Source organism: Manis pentadactyla, chromosome 4, assembly GCF_030020395.1.
Source record: "Manis pentadactyla isolate mManPen7 chromosome 4, mManPen7.hap1, whole genome shotgun sequence".
NCBI classification, from domain to species: domain Eukaryota; kingdom Metazoa; phylum Chordata; class Mammalia; order Pholidota; family Manidae; genus Manis; species Manis pentadactyla.
This window is the reverse complement of record NC_080022.1, coordinates 174,266,092-174,288,198: the sequence shown is the minus strand read 5'-3', so window position 1 is coordinate 174,288,198 and position 22,107 is coordinate 174,266,092. Positions and strand designations below refer to the sequence as shown.

Genomic DNA, 22,107 nt, shown 5'->3' with positions numbered 1-22,107 from the left:
ACTGTCAGAGACCGGAGAAGACCAGGGAAACTAAATAACAAAACACAATGTGGGATCCTGAATTGGCACAGAAAAAGAACATAATGAAAAAAACTGGTGAAATCCAAATAAAATCTGTACTTTAGTTAGTAGCAATGTAACCATGTTAACTTAGTTTTGATAGCAGTACATTTTTGTTTCGGATATAACATCAGAGGAAGCTGGTGAAGGGTACATAGGAACTCTGAACTCTTTTTGCAAATCTTCTCTAAGGCTGAACTGATCTCAATATTAAAAGTTTAAAAACTGATTTTATCTGTATCTTTTTCCTTATTTTGTCATGGTTACTAGGAAATAAAAAATTATGTATGTGACTCACATTATATTTCTATTAGACAATGCTGATCTAGTGAAGGCTTTAAACACTTTTCTACATCTGGCAAATATGGAACATTCCATGACTTTGTGATAAGCCTTCTCAAGGGAAGAGCCTCTATTTTCCTTGCCCACTCGAAAATCACTGTAGTTGAGCCATATATAGTAACAGAAATAGATCCATTTTATTCAGAATCTTCTAAAAACTGTGAATCTTACCAATAAGATTGAGTGATGAATTTTCTGCTTTTTCAAATGCAACTTGACTGTTTCCAACAACCAGTCCTACTTCAATCTGTATAGAAAGATAATAATTAGGAGTTAGTCTAATAGCAGACACCTGAACTTCTCAAAGCAAGGCCAAAAATGAAAAGGGAATGAGGTATCTCTGAGCAAAGCAAATCTTCTAAACTATCATGTAAATTACACTTACTCTTGTCATAACTACCTTCTACTATTCCTATTTTATTTCAATGCACATATCTTTTGATAATGTGTCTTATTGTTATTATTTATTTACAATAAACAGCATTTGCATTCAACAAGGATTACAAGTACATATACAAATTTCAAATTATTATTAGGTGTGAAAATTTGTGTATTTTACACTATTTTAATAACAATTCTGCCTATAAAAGCAATTTTCTTCCCTACTGTCTTAGAAGAAAGCATACGTAATATGAAATAAATCACTGAACAACAGAGTGGGTAGGAAAATTATATTAATCTGCACAATTCACATTATAAATTTATATCTAATAAAGATTACTAAAAACACAACATACCTTCTGTCTTTTACCTGTAGCAGTCTCTCCCTTTAGGATGCTAGGATCCATGGCTTCAATATCCTTTACCAGTAAGCCAAAAAGCTTTTCATTGAAACTAAACACAAGCTATGTAGAAAGGAAGTAAAGGGAGAAAAATTATTTCATGATAATAATAGCTTGATTCTCATATCATCACCAATGTTTTCCAAACAAGGCAAGCAGCTTTCCCCTGTACATCCCTCTCAAATCTTCTCCACAGGCAAACTACCCACATAGCCAATGAGAATACAAGGGAACTAACATGTACAGAGTACCTGCTATGTTCCAAACGAACACTACAGGAGGTCCTATAATTAATACTCGAAAACTCTCATGGAAACAAATTATTCTTCAGTTTTACTAGTCATAAAGCTGAGATTCAGAGAAGGGCTAAGCAATGGGACCCAGAGTCACAGTAAATGGTAGTACCAGGATTCAACTGTGAGTCTGTGACTCTAAAAGTCATGCTTTTCTACAACCAATACAAAGGGCCTGCCTTACAAGTACAAAGACAGCTTCTGGATGCTCATTATTCACCAAATATTTATTAAGTACCTTCTACAAGCTAGACCCTCCTCTACATGCCAGGGGGTAACAGTAAATGTAACAGACAAAACTGACTGTCAGTCCTGCCTCTGCCAATACTACAAATGGGAATAAATACTAACGACAGTGATGGGGTAAGGTGTTTATTTCTTCTCTGTATTATAAAGGATTTTCTTTCATGGGTTTATAGACATCTGCATGTTTCTGGGCTTTAAATTACTACAAATACCAAAGCATTTAGTATTAAAATACTAAAGCTAAAGGAAAAGATAAAAACAATGAAGTTTAGCTAGGCAATATAAGCACAACTATTAATCAAAAAGTATAGAAATCCAGAAGGAATATGGACAGGTAGTCAACAAATTATCAGCTAAATGTCACTGGGGAGCGTTCTTGGACCATCTAATCCAAAATACCAGCACAGGGGCTCTCAAGTACCTCTCCTCATTAATTTATATTAAAATACTTATCAGAACATGGCATTTCTTTCTTATTTTCTCTCTTCCCCAACTAGAAAGTAAGCTCAATGAGAGTGGAAATTGCAGCTATTTTATTCATTGCTGATCTGCAGTGCCCAAAATAGTTTAAACATACTAGGTATTTAGTAAGCACTTACTTAATTAACTAACTGATCGACTGACTGATACATTCTTGTCTCAGCTACGTCCCTAGCTGTGGAGCCATGTACATGCCACTTACCTTCTTTGGACCTAAAATCCCTCTTTTGCAAAATGAGGAGGCTAGACAAGATGATGAGTATCATTCCAATTATAGAACTCTTAGAAATAATAATAAATGCGCTGTATCCTTTTCCTGTCTGTCAGTAACTCAGTTTCCACTTGGAAAGTTTTATATTTAACATATGGATTATCCAGAGCCTTAGAGTTATGTTCTTCCAGATTAATGCCATTTCAGTTAGACAAGAGAATCAAAAGAAAGGTGGAAATCTCTGTTCATTCCAGCAGTTTTCCCTCTACTACCTCTCTTATTCCCCATCTTACACACTTTCCCACGTGAGCAACTGCAAGGAGAATCTCACTAAGCCATTAGAGATCAGAATGCTATATGCTTTTTGGTCTCAGGATCCCTTTATATGACTACAAAGTTCTGAGGGCCCCAAACAGCCTTTGTTATATGGATTACATCTACTGACATTTACCATATTAGAAATGAGAACAAGAAACTTTAAATTATTTATTAAAAATAACAATAAATCCACTGTGTTGATATAAATAACATTTTAAAGTTATTTTAAAAACCTCCATTTTCCAAAATAGAAAACATAAGCAGGAAGAGTGGCACTGTCACATTTTTGTAAATCTCTTTACTGTCACACTTAATGGAAGACAGTTGGACCCTCATGTTTACTTCAGCAGTCAATGTGCCATGCTAGCCCACATCCCACAGTCTGTAGAATACCACTGTAGGCTAATGAGACAGTAAGAAGAAAAAGACGTAACATCCTGGTATTAATGAAAATAGCTGTGTCTTTGCAAACCTCCTGAATGGGCCTCAGGGCCCACCAGAGGTCTCTGGACCACACTTTGAGAATCACTGCTATGGAGCTTAGAGTTAAGAATGATTAAGAAAAGCCAAAAAGAAGGGAACATGGAAGGTCAACAGAGTGATAATTATTTATGTGTACAAAGAGCAATTTGTGAACTCATATAAGTAAAAATTTAAAAGAACACAGTTTTTTTCTAGGGGGTTGACAATATATTGACAGAAGTTCCAAAAAAAGGGGGCAATATCATTTCAAATAAGAGAAAATATGGGCTTCAGAGATTCCATGATAAGCCTGAAAATACATATACACAACTTAAAGATTCTGAGTTCATAACCAAAAAAACCAACAATTATTTTCTACAGAAATATACCAGTAAAACAGAAAGACATCCACATAGAGAACAATTATCCCACAATAAGAAAAGAAGAAATTTTAGACATATATGTGTGCAGTGTTCCCAAATTTACAGAGGGAAAAGATGTAATTATATGTGACATTGTAACCTAAAAGCTGTTTTAGAATTTTTCTGAAGTAACTCCTAGAGGTTCAGCAAATACAACCCCCTCACTTTTTAATCACTCATCGTGGGTATACGTGTTCACATGCAAAGCTCCTTTCAGTTTTTAAATAGTAAAGTTAATTTTGGACAACTGGAGAGATTAGAATGCCAGTAAAGTGAAATGAATAAGAGAAAATTTAAAACCACCTGTTGTCCCACTGAGAATGCCTGGTTGTTGAACTGCTGAATAAATTCTGCTGCCATCTTGTCAGTATCATAAGGGTTGGAGTCGATGCTTTTTTTCTGCAGGAAATCAATCTCCATCGTCATTGTGCCAATACACTGTTTGGCCTTGTCAAATGTATATAAGAACACTAGAAAAAAAAAGAAACTTTTTTAAAAAACAGGGACACCAAATACTTGCTGGGTTTTGAGCAACTAAAAGTTTCACATAAATGAACCAAACAGAACTTGATCAAGAGGGGCTTTACATGGCCCTCTTTGGAGGGACACATAGGCACAGGTTAAAAAATAAGAGTAACCACTAGAGATTTTCTTCTCTTCTGAATTAATTAGAATATGTTGAATAGCACTCTCCTCTCTAGTTTTACCCCTCACTTGACTTATATGGGGAAATCGCAGCCTTCCCTCCAAGGCCTCTGCATCTCTCTCCTTCTCATTTACCAGAGGACAAAGTGACAGCATGGGAAGTCCCAGTGGAGTCGGCATAGCATGCTGTTTCCAAACAAGATTTTTGTTTGACACAAGAAAGGGCTGAGAGGTGTGTGGACTCTTTGTCCCTAACAAATTAGGATGCAGGACAAAAAACAAAAAACAAAAAACAAAAAACAAAAACAGTTCAAAAAACAATGTCTACTAGGGGGATTTGCTCCAGAGCAAGTTAGAGTTTGGCATGTTTTTTTTTAATACTATAAAAATACTTTCTAAGTACCTACTATATCCAGGGAACTACAGTAAGTTCTGCATGTAGAATAGGGCAAGGACCATGTTTTTAACTCATCTTTGTATTAAGAGTACCTAACAGTGTTTGGTAGATGCTTAATATATTAATGCACTGTTTAAATGAAACAACAGAAACAGCATAAAACCTATAGTGTCCATGCTAACAACAAAGGAGGCAAGACAAAGGAACTTTGGTGTCTGTGTGTTTCAACAGATTCTGTTAGTAACTAGAAGAATCTAAGTAAATCATCTAGCTCTCTGTGTCCTGATTTGTCATATCTATAAAATAAGACTGGATTAGATAAATCTTTATGGTTCTCTCACAATATAAATTCTGTCCTAAACTTATTTTTGTAGACTAGCCACTTAAGTTACATACAAGTATTTCTTATAAAAATCTTTGAATGAAGATGCTTGTGTAATCATATTTTTATATTTTGGCTTGCTGTTGTAAAGGGGGACACACATATTTTAAAGGTAAACATTTTCAAAAGCAAATTAACAAAGAAAGCTAAGGTGAGGAATGGAAAATTCACTGAAGATCAAAGAGTAAGTTCAAATCCTGGCTGAAAATTTCAGAATATTCTCCTGCCTCCCCTTCTGGATGCTTTGTTCTTTCTAAATACTTCTTAGAGAGTATAGGTTATATGACAGTAATTTTCATAAGCAAGAAAGCTTAGTTGTTTCCCCACATAGTGCAGATATGTATAAGAAATAATAATGTAAAAATAAATAACTTGATTCAGCAATTCCATTTCCAGGTATCAGTCCCAGAAAGACTCTTGAACATTTGCCTAAAAAGAGATCTATAAGATCTACAGGATTTTTATTGTAGCATTATTTGTAATAGTCAAACATTGAAAAAACACAGGTCAGTAGGGGAATAAATACAAGATGGCATATTCATAATGTAGAATACTGTACAGCAATTAAAATAAAAACTTGATGTGTATTTAATAAAGATGGGTGGCCCATTGGCACATAATATTGAGTAAAAAACATATACCACAGAAAGATCTGTACCGTATGATATCACTGTGTACACTGAAGACTCCAAAACAATTCCACAATGTCATAATACATATGTGTGTACACACATATGCATGTATATATACATGTGTATGCCACCTTTTTATCAAAAAATATGTGTAAGTGTATTAAAATATGATCATGACTGACTATAGTTTTCAAATGCACTTTAATTTATGGTCAATGTTCCTAAATAGAAAAGACCAAGCTGTTACAGTTTCAGATGCTATGGGCAGGACCATGGACAGTATCGCAGGCAGCACCATGGTCAGCACCACTGTCGCCCTAAAGGGACAGGTGCCCTGAGGGATGATCCAAGAGAAAAAGGCCAAAATGATTTTGTTTTTTTTCCAATTTAATGACTAATAGCAATATAATGTCAAAAGACCAATAAAAATATTTTTATAAGTAAAACAAAATTTATAGCCAATGTTTTGAATAAACAGACATTATAAGGACAGGTATACTAAATAGCTAAAAACATGTGTTCATTGAACATCACTCTGTAATACTTAAAATACAGCATTTCTAGATGGAGAGAAGACTAAATGATTTTTCTAGAAAATTCCCTCAGACTAAAATCACTGACTTAACTAAAAAATTCTCACCTGTTCCAGAATCTCTGAATTAGCCCTCCTCTTCATACCACATCTCCTATCCTGTCTCTGCCAATGTCTCTACTTAAATGAATCTGTTTTCTACCTGTATGGCCACATCATCCACATCCCCTAGACCCTCAACCCTTTCCCTGCCTCAAGCTTACTCCACCTTAGTCCCACCTAAGCAAAATTAGTTTTATAATTTTGCCTATTAAATCTAGTTGAATCACCTTTTAAAGAAATAACTTTACAATCAAAATAAGCATTTCTAGAAGCAGGAGAATGCTTTAAACACAATTTAAGCCACCTAAGTTAAATAAATAATTGATAAAACAAATTTATCAATTCATCAAGATTTATAACCTTGAATTTTCATACCTTTTCACAACAGAATTTATCTACATTAAAAGATAAATTTAAGCATACTCTTAACCTTATATTTAGAAAAATAAGTTCAAAAGAGTTAGAAATCTAAGCTACATAAACACCGATTTTCTCATTAGATTTAACAAGTGTTCATTTTTATTTGTGTCATATAGGGAACCCTGGTTTGATGCACTGACCTACGTCACTCTGGTGCTGAACACTTCCACTGTCTCAGCTTCTAACTGTGCTTCAGGTGAGGAGGTGGTAACTAAGGGAATCACTTATGTCAGTGTTTCCTAAAATGTGGGTGGTAAGAACCACTTAAGGGTGACTGTTTAAAACACAGACTCATTTATTAGGCTCCCCAAGTGAGGGGCCTGGGGATCTTTTTTTTTTAAAAACAAAACAAACTCCCCAGGCATTTCTTTCAGGTAAGTCTGGAATGCACTAATTATGCAACCCTTTCCACCAGCCCATATCTAAAGTAATTTCCTTTACTTTCACCCCCAATCAAAAAAATGTATCCCTTATTCTACTTACACAAAGAAAAAGAAAAAAGCCAACTAAATATAGCCCTAATATTTATGTTCCTTCATACTCAGAAAAGAAATTTAAGTTGCCATGTCCCTTAATGAGAAGTAGGATGTTCTTTCTTGTCACTTTATCAACTTCTATTCTTGGACATCTCTATAGTAGCCTGGTCTAAACCAGGGTAGTAATGTGTTCCAGACAACTGCTTTACGTATTTGTCTTCTTTCAACAAGTTTAAAGTTACGATACCCTTGAATATCTTCAAAAGTTTTGGATCTAGAGGATAATGGTGGTCCATGAATCTGAACATTCCCATACACCCTCCAAAACCCCTGGGAACAACAAGGGCAAATAATGCCACATACAGTCCACACCTTCAGCTTTACTAGGAGACAGAGAATACCATGAAACCCAACTTACTTGAAAGTACAGAAACACACAACAAAATTACACAGCACTCCCATTGTGGAAGAAAAGGAGAAAGGAGAGCAGGACATAGAGAGGAGAGCAGACAAAACCAACTTCCTAAAAGTCCAACACCAAATACCAAAACACTAAACAAAAAAGGCAGTAAGAGTGGAAAATTAAGGATCATGAAAAAACAAAAGAGAAACAAGCTATGTCAACCTCTCTACCCCATCTCACCACTATTATTTATTAAAGAAACTGCACTTCTCTATACTGACAGATGAGAATGCTCTTGGACTAATAATCTTGACTATAAAATTATGAGAAAACAAAATAACTCCACAAAGTTACTGTAAAACAAAAAAAAAGGTAACAAAATATTGTAGCATTTCAACTGATAAAGTGTCTTCCCCCAAAATATCAATCTTGAAATAGAAAATACATATTTACTGTACCTTTAAACTGAATTAAATATTCTCAACAAGTATTTAGACATATAATACTAAAAACAAAACACCTAAAATCAGAAGATTAAAAACTAAGAACAGAAATATACAAACAAAAGAAATGCAAAGAAAGTTTATTGAACTCAGGAAAGAAATTAAAGAAAAAGATAAAGAAAAAGAAAGAGCAGTGAATAATAAATCACAGCATGGGAGAGTAGATTTAAATTAAAATATAATAAGAGGGAGTGAAGAAAGACAGGAAAACAACCAAGATGATAAAAATAAGATACATAATTTTAAAAGAATATAAAGTGGTGTAATGGAAGACAGAGAAGGTCTAACATACATATAACTGGAGCCTCTGAAAAGAAAATCTAAACAATTGGTTCAGAACTCATATTTAAAATCATAATCTAAGAACATTTTCTGGCAATAAGAGAAAGCTTAAATCTACATACTGAAACGACCCATTGTATTCCTAGGTCATTGACCCAGAGTGACCAATTCCAAGATATATACTAATAAAAATATTAGACTTTAAAGACAGAAAAAAACCTCAGTGTTCCCCAGCAGGAAAACCACCTATAAAGGTAAATTAGGCTGGCATTAGACTTCTCAAGAGCATCATACAAAGCAAGGCAGTTGTGATGCAGCATTCTCAAGAAATTTAAGGAATGAAAATAAGCCAAGAATTTTATTTTTTTACTTTTTATTAAGGTATGATTGATATACACTCTTATGAATGTTTCACATGAAAAAACAATGTGGTTACTACATTTACCCATATTATCAAGTCCCCACCCATACCCCAATGCAGTCACTGTCCATCAGTGTAGCAAGTTGCTAGAGATCCACTATGTCCCTTCTCTGTGATACACTGTTCTCCCAGTGATCCCCCACACCATGTGTACTAAACATAATACCCCTCAGTCCCCTTCTCCCTCCCTCCCCATCCACCCTCCCACACCCTTCCCCTTTGGTCACACCCTTCCCCTTTGGTAACCACTAGTTCATTCTTGGAGTCTCTGAGTCTGCTGCCATTTTGTTCCTTCAGTTTTGCTTCACTGTTTTACTCCACAAATGAGGGAATCATTTGGCATTTGTCTTTCTCCGCCTGGCTTATTTCACTGAGCATAATGTCCTCCAGCTCCATCCATGCTGTTGCAAATGGTAGGATTTGTTTCTTTCTTATGGCTGAATAATATTCCATTGTGTATATGTACCACATCTTCTTTATCCATTCATCTACAGATGGACATTTAGGTTGCTTCCATATCTTGGCTATTGTAAAAAGTGCTGCGATTAACATAGGAGTGCATATGTCTTTTTGAATCTGAGAAGTTGTATTCTTTGGGTATATTCCAAGAAGTGGGATTCCAGGGTCAAATGGTATTTCTATTTTTAGTTTTTTGAGGAACGTCCATATTGCTTTCCACAATGGTTGAACTAGCTTACATTCCCACCAGCAGTGTAGGAGGGTTGCCCTTTCTCTGCATCCTCGCCAGCATTTGTTGTTCTTAGTCTTTTTGATGCTGGCCATCCTTACTGGTGTGAGGTGATATCTCATTGTGGTTTTAATTTGCATTTCCCTGATAATTAGTGATGTGGAGCATCTTTTCATGTGTCTGTTGGCCATCTGAATTTCTTCTTTGGAGAACCGTCTCCTCATATCCTCTGCCCATTTGTTAATTGGGTTACTTGCTTTTTGGGTGTTGAGGTGTGTAAGTTCTTTATATATTTTGAATGTTAATCCCTTGTCGGATATGTCATTTACAAATATATTCTCCCATACTGTAGGATGCCTTTTTGTTTTGTTGATGATGTCCTTTGCCGTACAAAAACTTTTTAGTTCGATGTAGTCCCATGAGTTCATTTTTGCTTTTGTTTCCCTTTCTTGAAGAGATGGGTTCAGGAAGAAGTTACTCATGCTTATATTCAGGAGATGTTTGCCTATGTTGTCTTCTAAGAGTTTTATGGTTTCATGACTTAAATTCAAGTCTTTAATTCATTTCAAGTTTACTTTTGTGGATGGGGTTAAACAATAATCCAGTTTCATTCTCTTGCATGTAGCTGTCCAGTTTTGCCAACATCAGCTGTTGAAGAGGCTGTCATTTCCCCATTGTATATCCATGGCTCTTTTATCATATATTAATTGACCATATATGGTTGGGTTTATATCAGGGCTCTCTAGTCTGTTCCATTGGTCTATGGATCTGTTCTTGTGCCAGTACCAAATTGTCTTGATTACTGTGGCTTTGTAGTAGAACTTGAAGTTGGGGAGTGTAATTCCCCCTGCTTTATTCTTCCTTCTCAGGATTGCTTTAAGCCAAGAATTTTATAACAAGCCAAGCTGTGCTTGAAATATCAAAGATACAGAAAAATAGTTTGAACATGCAAGAACTTAGGGAACACGGTAATGTATATACTTCCTGGAGGAATCTACTAGAGGATAGGTTTTATCCAACCAAGTAGAAACTAGCAAAATGACTGATTATGATCATTTAAGAGACTTAATTGTAGAGTTAAGACTAAAATAAGTGTATGATTATCTGTGAAGAATAGCATGTAAATATGCTCTGACAAAGCAGAAAGAAAACAACTAAAATGTACAGTATGGAGACTATAGTTAATACTGTATTGCATATTTGGAATTTGCTAAGAGAATTTTTTAGATCTTAAAAGTCCTCATCATATGGAAAAAGACAACTTTTGTAACTATGAAGTGTGACAATGTTAACTAGACTTATTGTGGAACTACATTTCAACTACATTCAAACTACATTTCACAGTATAGACATACACTGAATCATTATGTACAACATTATGTTGTACACCTGAAACTAATATAACATCAAACTAATATATGTCAATTACATCACAGTTCTTTAAAAAATTTGCTTCTTCCACTTAAAACAAAAGACTTAAAACTTATAAAAAAGCAACTAACAAAATGAGAAGAGAAATGGGAAGGCAGAATATGATTGTTAATTGTTGCATAGGTAATAGATGACAGTCAAAAGATATCACTTAGAATTGACAGAATAGAGAGAGAAAATGATTTCAAAAAATGACAGTTGGTCAAAATACCAACAGCATTCTTCAACAAACTGGAACAAATAGTTCTAAAATTCATATGGAACCACAAAAGACCCTGGATAGCCAAAGCAATCCTGAAAAGGAAGAATAAAGCAGGGGAGGATCTCGCTTCCCAACTTCAAGCTCTACTACAAAGCCACAGTAATCAAGACAATTTGGTACTGGCACAAGAACAGACCCACAGACCAGTGGAACAGAATAGAGAGTCCAGATATTAACCTAAACATATATGGTCAATTAATATACAATAAAGGAGCCATGGATATACAACGGGGAAATGACAGCCTCTTCAACAGCTGGTGTTGGCAAAACTGGACAGCTACATGCAAGAGAATGAAACTGGATTATTGTCTAACCCCATCCACAAAAGTAAATTCAAAATGAATAAAAGACCTGAATGTAAGTCATGAAACCATAAAACTCTTAGAAAAAAACATAGACAAAAATCTCTTGGGACATAAACATGAGCAACTTCTTCATGAACATATCCCCCCGGGCAAGGGAAACAAAAGCAAAAATGAACAAGTGGGACTATATCAAGCTGAAAAGCTTCTGTACAGCAAAGGACACCATCAATAGAACAAAAAGACATCCTACAGTATGGGAGAATATATTCATAAATGACATATCTGATAAAGGATTGACATCCAAAATATATAAAGAGCTCATGCACCTCAACAAACAAAAAGCAAATAAGCCAATTAAAAAATGGGCAGAGGATCTGAACAGACACTTCTCCAAAGTAGAAATTCAGATGGCCAACAGGCACATGAAAAGATGCTCCACATCCTTAATCATCAGAGAAATGCAAATTAAAACCACGAGATATCACCTCACACCAGTTAGGATGGCCACCATACAAAAGACAAACAACAACAAATGTTGGCAAGGATGTGGAGAAAGGGGAACCCTCCTACACTGCTGGTGGGAATGTAAATTAGTTCAACCATTGTGGAAAGCAGTATGGAGGTTCCTCAAAAAACTAAAAATAGAAATACCATTTGACCCAGGAATTCCACTTCTAGGAATTTACCCTAAGAATGCAGCAGCCGGTTTGAAAAAGACATATGCACCCCTATGTTTATCGCAGCACTATTTACAATAGCCAAGAAATGGAAGCAACCTAAGTGTTCATCAGTAGATGAATGGATAAAGAAGACGTAGTATATATACACAATGGAATATTACTCAGCCATAAGAAAACAAATCCTACCATTTGCAACAACATGGATGGAGCTAGAGGGCATTATGCTCAGTGGAATAAGCCAGGCGGAAAAGGACAAGTATCAAATGATTTCACTCATATGTGGAGTATAGGAACAAAGAAAAAAACTGAAGGAACAAAACAGCAGCAGTCTCACAGAACCCAAGAATAGACTAACAGTTACCAAAGGGAAAGGGACTGAGGAGGATGGGTGGGAAGGAAGGGACAAGGGGTGAGAAGGGGCATTACGATTAGCAGACAGAATGTAAGGGGTGGGGGGACACAGGGAGAGCTGTACAACACAGAGAAAAAAAATAGTGATTCTCCAGCATTTACTACGCTGATGGACAGTGACTGTAATGGGATATGTGGTGGGGACTTGATGATGGGGGGAGTCTAGTAACTGTAATGTCGGTCATGTAATTGTAGATTAATGATACTAAAAGAAGAAAAAAAAATGACAATTGGTCAGTCTGGGAAAAAGTAGCATATAGGAATTCTCTGTATTATTTTTACAACCTTTCTGTAAACATGAATTTTTTAAGTTTTAAAAGCAAGCAGAAAAAAAGCTGGCTTAATTACACTTGCATTTTATTTTCTTCTCCTACTGTATCTATGAAGTTGACATGAAATTATCTGACAATAAGATTCATACTCTACTTTTTGAACTTTGCCACACTGCGTAAGACAGGATGCCAAGTTTTTGCTTATTAGCTCTTTGGCTTATAATCTGCAAGTGGCTTAATCCTTTTTCCCCCTCAAGTCATAAATTGCTTTCTATGCCCTTTCCCATGATGACTTTATAACATACTTTACTAAAAAATATATATCATTTGCTCAAGTATTGCCACCACTTCTTCCCTTTAACCTAAATTTATCTTTGGTTAAAGAGAGGATAACCTATCTTTGGATAAATAAGATATCTCCTGATTTATCTTTCCAAACCCAGCAGAAAACATATTTCAGTATACAGTAAAATGAATCACCAAGGAATACCAATTATTCCTCTTCAGTATAACTTAGACTAAAATTTTTTCCGAAGCCACAATTTCACTAAGTCCTATTCAACTTAATTCTAGGCGAGGCAAATAACCCCCAAGTTATTTTCCTTGACTCCTAAGTTCTCCCCACCCCTCACTACATTCTATCCACATTGACATTAGAAATCTGTTCTAAAGGTAGGATTTTGATAGGTTCTTTTAGAAATCTTTAGGAGCTTTCAATTGTCTTTGCATTAAATCCAAATTTTTCAGTATATACTTCCTGGCCCTCCACTAACAGCTTACTCAACTCTCACCACTAAATACAACCCAGGTCCTTTCAATAGGCAAACATACCTCACAAGCACCGTCTATGATTTGCTTGCTCCCATCTCAAACCTTTTATTTATATTATTTCTCATCTTAAAAGCCTCTCTTCCTTGTGTCTAACATGTAATGCTTTTCCCATACTTCATAATCAAGCTCAAAACTCCAGTGCCTAGAAAGATTTCTCTGGCTAAGTTTCCAGTCTCCAATTCATCCTGTTCCACTTTATCTTGGCACTTTTACACAGAACTCCTAATGGTAATATTTGTGCACATATTTACCTTTTACACACTCTGCTAGTTATGAATATGTGGATATTCTTCCCCCCATTAGATTCCAACTTCCAGGCAGAATAGCAAGTCAGTAAGAGGAAGACACTATAACTATTTACTTGCTGTTTTCATAGATCTAACCAGTAATAAGAATAGGATGAATGTTTAATGGCCTGGCAACCAGCAACAGAAAATTGTACAGATCTCTCTGTGAGAAAATCATAAAGAAAAATCTACCTCAGGTAGCTAAAAAATTTACCTACCTTCTATTTCTTGTCCAATAGAAAGTCCAGCCCATTTTCGCTGTAAAATAAAAAAGAAGGAAAAAAGATGCTTAAGAGCAAATCAAGCGAAATTGGAGAAATGAGGAAAAGAGGAATTTCTATGAATTTCAGGAGCACATTCAAAGAACAAACCATGGTATGCTGTTATGTGCTGAATTGTGTCTCACAAAAAGGTGAAGTTGAAGTCTTAGCACTCCCCCCCATCACCTGTGTATATGAGCATATTTGGAAATAGGGTCTTTGCAGTTGCAATCACATTAAGATGAGAGCATATCTTATTAGGGTAGGCCCTAAGTCAATACCACTGTGTCCTTATAAAAAGTGAAGAGACACATGGACACACGGGGATAAAGTCATGCGATGATGGAAGCAGAGACTGAAGTGATCCATCTACCAGTCAAGGAACACTAAGGACTGTCAGCCACCCTAGAAGCTAAGCACGAACAGATTTTTCCATGGGCCTTCAGAAAGAGCATGGCCCTGCTGACACCTTGATTTCAGACTTCCAGCTTCCAAAACTGAGAGAGAATAAATTTCTGTTGTTTTAAGCCACCCAGTTTGCAGTACTTTGTTACAGTGGCCCTAGGAAACTTGCATGCTAGTTTATATTGAACATCTATCCCAAACATTCAAAGCTTGCCTTTTTACAGTAAAGCTGGCCCCACTGAGCAGGATGTTCCTTTGCATATATAATCCTCTAGAAGGTCTTTGTAGTATCATAATATGTCAGTGTTCTAAATGTACTATGGTTAGTTATACTGTTTGTTAAAGTATCACCAAAAGAAAGCCATTCAGTTCAAGAAAACTAAATTAGAACTGGTCAGATATTCTTTACTGACACCCAAGCAGGGATTCAAATCATTAGATGGTCACCACTTCTCTCTGGGTACTAGCCAAAGGATTTTCAGGCATTTGCAAGGAGATGTTAGCTTCTCCCTAGGTATTGACTGGTTACAGTGGCAAGAATGTACAGAGGTGGAACAGATGGTATTCAGGCAGGACGCCAGGCCTGGCTCAGTATAGATTCAGAATTCATAATTAGTGATAACACTCCAAAGAACAGCAGAAAAGTAATTTTTGGCTGAAAAATCAATAGCTTGTTTGCTCATCTGAACATGATGGATTTTGTGGGAGTAGGTAAGAAGATGCTGCTTTTTGAATATGTGTAACAATAGTGCTCTCCCTTCCAGCTTTCTCACCACAGGTCACTTCTCCTGCCCCTCTGCCCTTCACCTCCCTCTTCTGTAATTACCCATTTCACTTCCAGCCAACCTGAAATTTAGCAGCATGTATTTAAGCCCAGACTTTGGTTTACAAAGCAGCCACATTTAGGTTCTGCACTTTAATCCCAAAGACAGGCTCAAGGGATAAGGATAACATTATCTATCATATAGGGTTGTTTTGAGAATTAGATGAGCTAACATACAAAAAAGAACTTAGAATAGTACTTGGCCTACAGTAAATGCTGGGGATCCTTTTTTTTAAAGCAGAGAGACAAGGAAAAATAGTCAGAAACCCCATTTCTGATGACCAGAATTCCAAATGTAGTTCTGTAAAAGCTGGCAAACTCTAGGAAATACACCAGACCTTTGATCTATAGAAACAAATGTGAAAAGTAGTCCTGATAATGCTAAGGCATCCAAAAAGAGAGATGGGGTGAAAATTTTCCTTGATTTTTCAGGTTTTGAAGAGATCTGGAGTAGTTACCTAATTAGTGTTTGATCTCTTTCCCTAAACCCCAGGGCAGTAAATTAATGCTTATTAACATACTAGAAGGAGGCAGGGGTTGTGTTTTACATTGCTTAGGACTGTGGGATCAGCAGCATGAGTAAGATGATAAAGGAGAAAGAATACAGACTAGTACTTGTGATGCTCCTAAATTATGTATTAGATGCCTTTGACAGTGCTAGGCACCCATTCCCTCCACAAAATCCACCAATAGTTACAAATGGAATCATAATCCTTCCACTGGTTATGGAAGCTCAGAAAGTCAGGTTGTAATTTGAGATAACAACTTCTCATATCATACTCTTCCGTCTGACATCACTGCATTTTAAAATCACTCTTACTAAATGTCAATCTTAGAAGTAAATGTTTTTATATTTTTTTATGTTACCCTGCAAGTTAACGCTAAGATAACTGACACTATATCTGATAGCTAATTGATATTACTGCAGAATTTTTTAATATTCGGGAAAAATCAAGACAATGAAAAGCAGGTATAGTAAAAATTGGCAATTAAGAATATATCTTTAAATTCCTTATATTATAAAATACCTAGATGTTTTTCATCACTATATACCAACATGTTTATAAGATGATGCTTGCTTTAAATGAACTGATTCTTCTGTAACTTTCAAGAAAAGAAGAATATAAATTAATATCTGAGTTACCTGAGGTAAGCTGAATGCAATGCTCCCTGGAACCACTGATGGATGGGTCCTCAGTGTAAAGGTATACCTGTGGTTAGGAGATGTCCTCACAACCACATGCCTAAAAGACAGCAACACATACAATACTCCATGATAAAGAAAATAAAGAACATCAGTTCCAAATGTGTTCCAGCACACTTCCAACAACTGATGCTTTATGAGTATCGGGTGGAAACATGGCATTACATGAGAGTCCTGAAGGAAGAGGACCACAAATTTCATTTCCAGAAACTGTCAGCACTTCAAAATGTTTTCCAGACATAAGGAGCACCTTGGGCCAAACACACATCAAGCAGAATCAGAACCAAGTTCAAGACAGCACATAATATCCAAAACTTCAATTTCATTACACTTTGAGTTTACGTAAAACTGAGGAGTGATTTGAAGTCCTTGATATTAGTAAAAATTAGGTGAATTTCCTCTACTGAGAATTATTTCACATCTTAAGTAGATAAAGGGAGGAGAACCAAAGATAGAAGAGCCAGGACATAACAGTCCAAAAAAAGTTAGTTTTTAGGACTGTTCATTAAATTTCTTTGTAGACTCTCACAAGAGTTTGAAATAGTAACAACCTGTAAAATTTAAGAGACGGCAAAAATGAAAAACTTTCACAAAATACATGTTTTCATATAGATATCAGTGCTTACTATTTCAAAGCATTTTGTGCTAATTCACTCTGCTCAGAAGTTACCCATAAACAGATAAAATATAGTCATCTCATGACAATCTCCTACACCAAGACACTACCAAGTACTGTGAGATAGAAGCTTCAAACTCTGTTATGCAAGAGCACTTTTAAAAAATTATCTTGTAGAATGCTGTAATTTTTAATTATTCACCATTAATGTTTCTATACATATTGTTTTGCCACTAAGAACACAAGTTCCTTATATCTACTATATTTTAAGTAACCCTACCATGAGTACAGTGACCATTTGACAAATGCAAAAGAATTCCATAAACAAATTCCCACCCTGAGTATTTGTACTCCAGCTATATGTGGAAAGCTCTGTGTTCAACTTCATATCATAGAATTTTTAGGACTGGAAACAATATTAATATAATCACGTAGTACAGCCCCTTACTCTGAAGCTGAAAACCACAGATGATTAGCAATTCTAACTCTATGAAACTCAAGTATTTCATAGAATACCTTAAAAAAACCAAAGGAAGGCTCAGTTAAAATCTTGCTTCTCTGTTCCTTATTTCCCTAGTCTGCCTTCTGGTACAGCCCCTTCACCTCCTTACCTCTACCAACTTCAGAAGCATATGGATGGCATGGAACTTGGTAGCATGGTCTTCAGAAATTCTGACAGTGGGTGATGTAGGGGGAATCAGTTAAAATAAGTGACAATAAAAGATGCTTATAAAGATTCTACATTTGTTGTACATCTTCCAATTTTCATGTCTCTTAGATTATCACAGTAATAATGATCAAAATAATTAATATTTATTGAGGGCTTATTAATGTGCTAGGCACTCTTCTAAGTGCTTTATTTGTCTAAGTCATTCTTCACACCTACCCTGAGGAAGACATTATCATCATCCCCATTTCATAGGCTGGGACACAGAGGCACAGAGACGGTAAATAACTTACTTATGGTCACCCAGTTTGTAACTGGCAGAGCCAGGATTCACTCAGACAATCTGACTCCAGAGCCAAAAACCTAGTGACTAGGTTGTATATGATTGATTCATATAACTAGTATGTCTAGTTCTGCTAAGAAAATCGATAAAAAACAGGTTATATTTTAATAAAAAGCTACGTATGATTTTGAAAACATTATTTTATCAGTTTATATTAAATACGGTGAAGACTGAAATACATAGCTCTTTCTCACCTCTTTCACTTTCCAACTCAGCAAGAATAATTTTTTTTATTAAGGTATTATTGATATACAATTTTATGAAGGTTTCACATGAAAAAACAATGTGGTTACTACATTCACCCATATTTTCGTGTCCCCCCATACCCCACTGCAGTCACTGCCCATCAGTATAGTAAGATGCCCAAGAGTCACTATTTGCCTTCTCTGTGCTACACTGTCTTCCCCATGATCCTCCCACACCATGTGCACCAGTCATAATACCCCTCAACCCCCTTCTCCCTCCCTCCCCACTCACTCTCCCCCACCCCTCCCCTTTGGTAACCGCTAGTCCCTTCTTGGAATCCGTAAGTCTGTTGCTGTTTTGTTCCTTCAGTTTTGCTTCATTGTTACACTCCACAAATGAGGGAAATCATTTGGTACTTGTCTTTCTCCACCTGGCTTATTTCACTTAGCATAATATCCTCCAGCTCCATCCATGTTGTTCAGCAAGAATAATTTTAAAAATTATTGTCAAGGTACCTAAAAAGTAAGAGTTCCCTAGAAGTTTCTAAAATACCATTTATCATGTTAGAAGAAAGCAAAGTTAGATACTCACTGGCCAGGCTGGAAATCTTTTTCATTCACAACTGCACAATTGGTTAAAGATAATTCATCTGTAGGACATCTTGCAGCTTGCATACTCTATAAAAATCAATGATAGGGAAAATAAATTTAAGTCATCATTTATAACCTTAAAGAATAGTTTATGCCTTTCTCTCCTCTATTCCTCATCACCTGTAGTAAACACCTATTGTTTTTTACTCCTAGCATCTTCCTCTGTGATAACAGCAAACCCTAATATTCCTTCCCCGTTCCACATGCTTTGGTAGGCCTGCCAATCACAGCACACATGCCACCATAGAGACTCCTGTTTCACCAATGGGATTGGTATACATGTGCTAGAAGAAAGGCATTCTCCCTTTGCCTCAATACCACATGGAGTGTGTTCTAAAAGGGAGTATATTTATCACAGAGAAAGCAAGGTGACAGAGAAACACACAAAAAGACACCTTGAAACACAGAAGTGACAACCAAGTTAAAGCCCTTGAGATGGGCCTGAATACTGGTTATGAGACAGTAAGTTTTCTTTTTACTCAAGCTTATTCAAGTTGGTTTTCCATCTCTTCCAATGAAAAGAATTTGATTGATTCAAATGCAATAAAGTAAATGCAATAAGTTTGATGGAGTATATCATGAAAAAGTATATTTTTATAAGACATCCCAAGAGGCTATGAACTGTATCTCCTATAGACTCAGAAAAAAACATCTCGATATCGCCCAACGAATATAATTACAGGGTACTATTTTTAAAAAACAGCAATTAATCTTTTTGATCAACAACTACTAACACAATGTTCTTTCATTTCTTTTATGTAACTTATTTATCCAGTAATTTTTCCCCATTCTCTAGGGCTTCCTAGTTAGTGAAATGACACTTATAGTCATAGTCTGTTTATGACTGATGTGCTTATCTTCAAAGCTCAAGCCAAAGCTGATTTTTCTTAAATTTGTCTCACAAATACAAACTCATAAAGGAAAATAAATTACTTTAGTTTTGTTTTTATGTTAATGAAAAGGCTAGTTTCAATACAGTTATCCCAGCTGTTTACAGAGCAGTGATCTCTAAAGTGGGATATGTGCACTCAAGTGTTTGGAAGATAAGCCAAGTATTGAAATAAACTAAATTTAGAAACAAACCTCTGAGTAAGTGTATCACAAAATACTGAACCACAATTTTAAAGAGTAATTAAGTATTTGTTTTCTATATATTAATAAAAATTAAAATGAGTATATTTCATCTCTAGCCCATACTTGTTTTTGTAGATGTTTTACTATGAATATAAACTATTAGAATATCATTTATAAATAAATATGCAAATATATTGGTGATACATGACCAAAACATTTCTTACACATATGGGATTCATGATAAAATGTTTAGAAATCACTAATTTAAAATGTCAGCTGAATAAAGTCTAGGTCATAACTTTGCTTTCTGAATGAGACAGTCACAGTGTGACCTACATACTATGCCCACAGTCAAAGTATAACAAGCCATCTGACAAAAACGTACCAATCCTTTTTAGTTTCCCACATACCCTGGAGTTCCTCTCACCTACAAGCTTCTTCCTTTTATATTCTTTTTTCTCCCCTAACTCTTGAGACCCTTGCTTAGCCAACTCCTACTTATTGTATAATATTCAGCTCACACATTACTTTTTCTAGAAGACCTTTCTAGACACCTTTTCTTCCCTACCAAACTGATAAAATAAACTTCAAGTAGAAGCACCCTACAGTATTTTTATTGTCTATTCACATGTTTGCATTGCATAAAAGATTATAAGCTTCTCAAAGACTCAAATTCTATCTTTCAGATAGTACAGGGAGGGCTTGGCACAACTGAGTGATCACAAAACACTTACTGAATAAATGAACTTAGGGATCAATACAAATTTATCTCAACTGCAGAATAAACAGCACACAAAGTATGTGTCAAGGTTATTGAGGACATGATATAATTTAATTATCTAATAGTTTAAAATTAAACAGACTTGATATAGCCAAAGTAATAAAAATTGTACAAAATCCTAAGTTAACCTTTTCATTTGTAAACTTGTTTACTTGTCAAAGAGGTGGTGTCCTTCAAAAAAGAGTGAAAAAAATCTGTGGGAGTCATCTGGCTAGCCAACTAAAACAGATGCTATTCCTCCCTACTGGAATCTAGAAGCATCTGTGTTTTTATGGTAAGCGAAGTAGGGTATCTCATTTTCTCATCAAAATATAAGTCCCTATAAATAGTAGCTGTTTACTTACCACAGTAACGCCAAGGGAAAATTCCACAATTCTTCTCACATAGACCTTGTCTCCAGAAAACAATAATAAAAGCCCAGCTACTATAGCCATGCAACTAGTAAGAAATGAAAATACAAACTGGTAGGCAACTTTATATAGGTTTAGTTACTTGAGTTACTGGAATATTTAACTGTCTAAAGGCTGTAAAATGTTTTCATTAATAACTTGAAATATAGAAATTATTAACTCATTACTACTCAAAAGAATGAAAATCTCAACAAAATCTTAATGGAAACTTTAGTGGAAGTAATTATATCATTACTTATTTGAGAGCCTTTAGAGTACATAAAGAGAATATGCTTAATCAAATAAATTGGGGGGATTTAACCAGAACTTCTCTGGGCAACATTATATAGTTTTCAAATTTAAATACATAGTTTTATCCAAAAATCCACTTTAAAAATTGGATTATTTAAGTATATACTTTATTGTTTACAAAGAATTTATTAGGGCAAAATAAGCAGACAAAAAAAGAGTGTAGTACCTGACGAGCAGAGCTCATTACCAAATACCTACCCCCACCTGAACAGCAGCATTCATGAGCCCACTGGTTCTTCCTCTGTGGTGTTTTAGGCCTCAGTTACATCTCTGTACAGACATACAAACACCCCACAGGAAAGGGAAGTAGGATGGAAAACGAACTTGCCCCAGAGCTAGCTCAGCTGACAAGTCTCACTCAATTATTTCTTGTCAGAAAAATGACATTTTAGAACTACATTGTTCAATAATTACTAGAC

At 35.5% G+C, this 22,107-nt stretch overlaps 1 protein-coding gene across 4 annotated transcripts in view; it reads right to left on the bottom strand.

Annotated features, from left to right (window-relative positions):
* NSF (N-ethylmaleimide sensitive factor, vesicle fusing ATPase) overlaps nucleotides 1-22,107 on the bottom strand; it is a 145,456-nt gene that overhangs the window by 98,484 nt on the left and 24,865 nt on the right. For 3 of the 4 annotated variants that reach the window (XM_036899739.2, XM_036899742.2, XM_057501591.1), the window contains exons 1-8: nucleotides 21,887-21,921; nucleotides 21,332-21,425; nucleotides 19,074-19,159; nucleotides 16,611-16,710; nucleotides 14,197-14,236; nucleotides 3,920-4,086; nucleotides 1,140-1,247; nucleotides 574-649 (exon numbers count right to left, since the gene is read on the bottom strand). In XM_036899739.2, the coding sequence (XP_036755634.1) occupies nucleotides 574-649; nucleotides 1,140-1,247; nucleotides 3,920-4,086; nucleotides 14,197-14,236; nucleotides 16,611-16,710; nucleotides 19,074-19,159; nucleotides 21,332-21,425; nucleotides 21,887-21,906 (691 nt within the window). In that variant the 5' untranslated portion in view covers nucleotides 21,907-21,921. Of the gene's footprint in view, nucleotides 1-573; nucleotides 650-1,139; nucleotides 1,248-3,919; nucleotides 4,087-14,196; nucleotides 14,237-16,610; nucleotides 16,711-19,073; nucleotides 19,160-21,331; nucleotides 21,426-21,886; nucleotides 21,922-22,107 lie in introns of those variants that run through there. The other variant, XM_036899743.2, reaches the window with a different exon arrangement.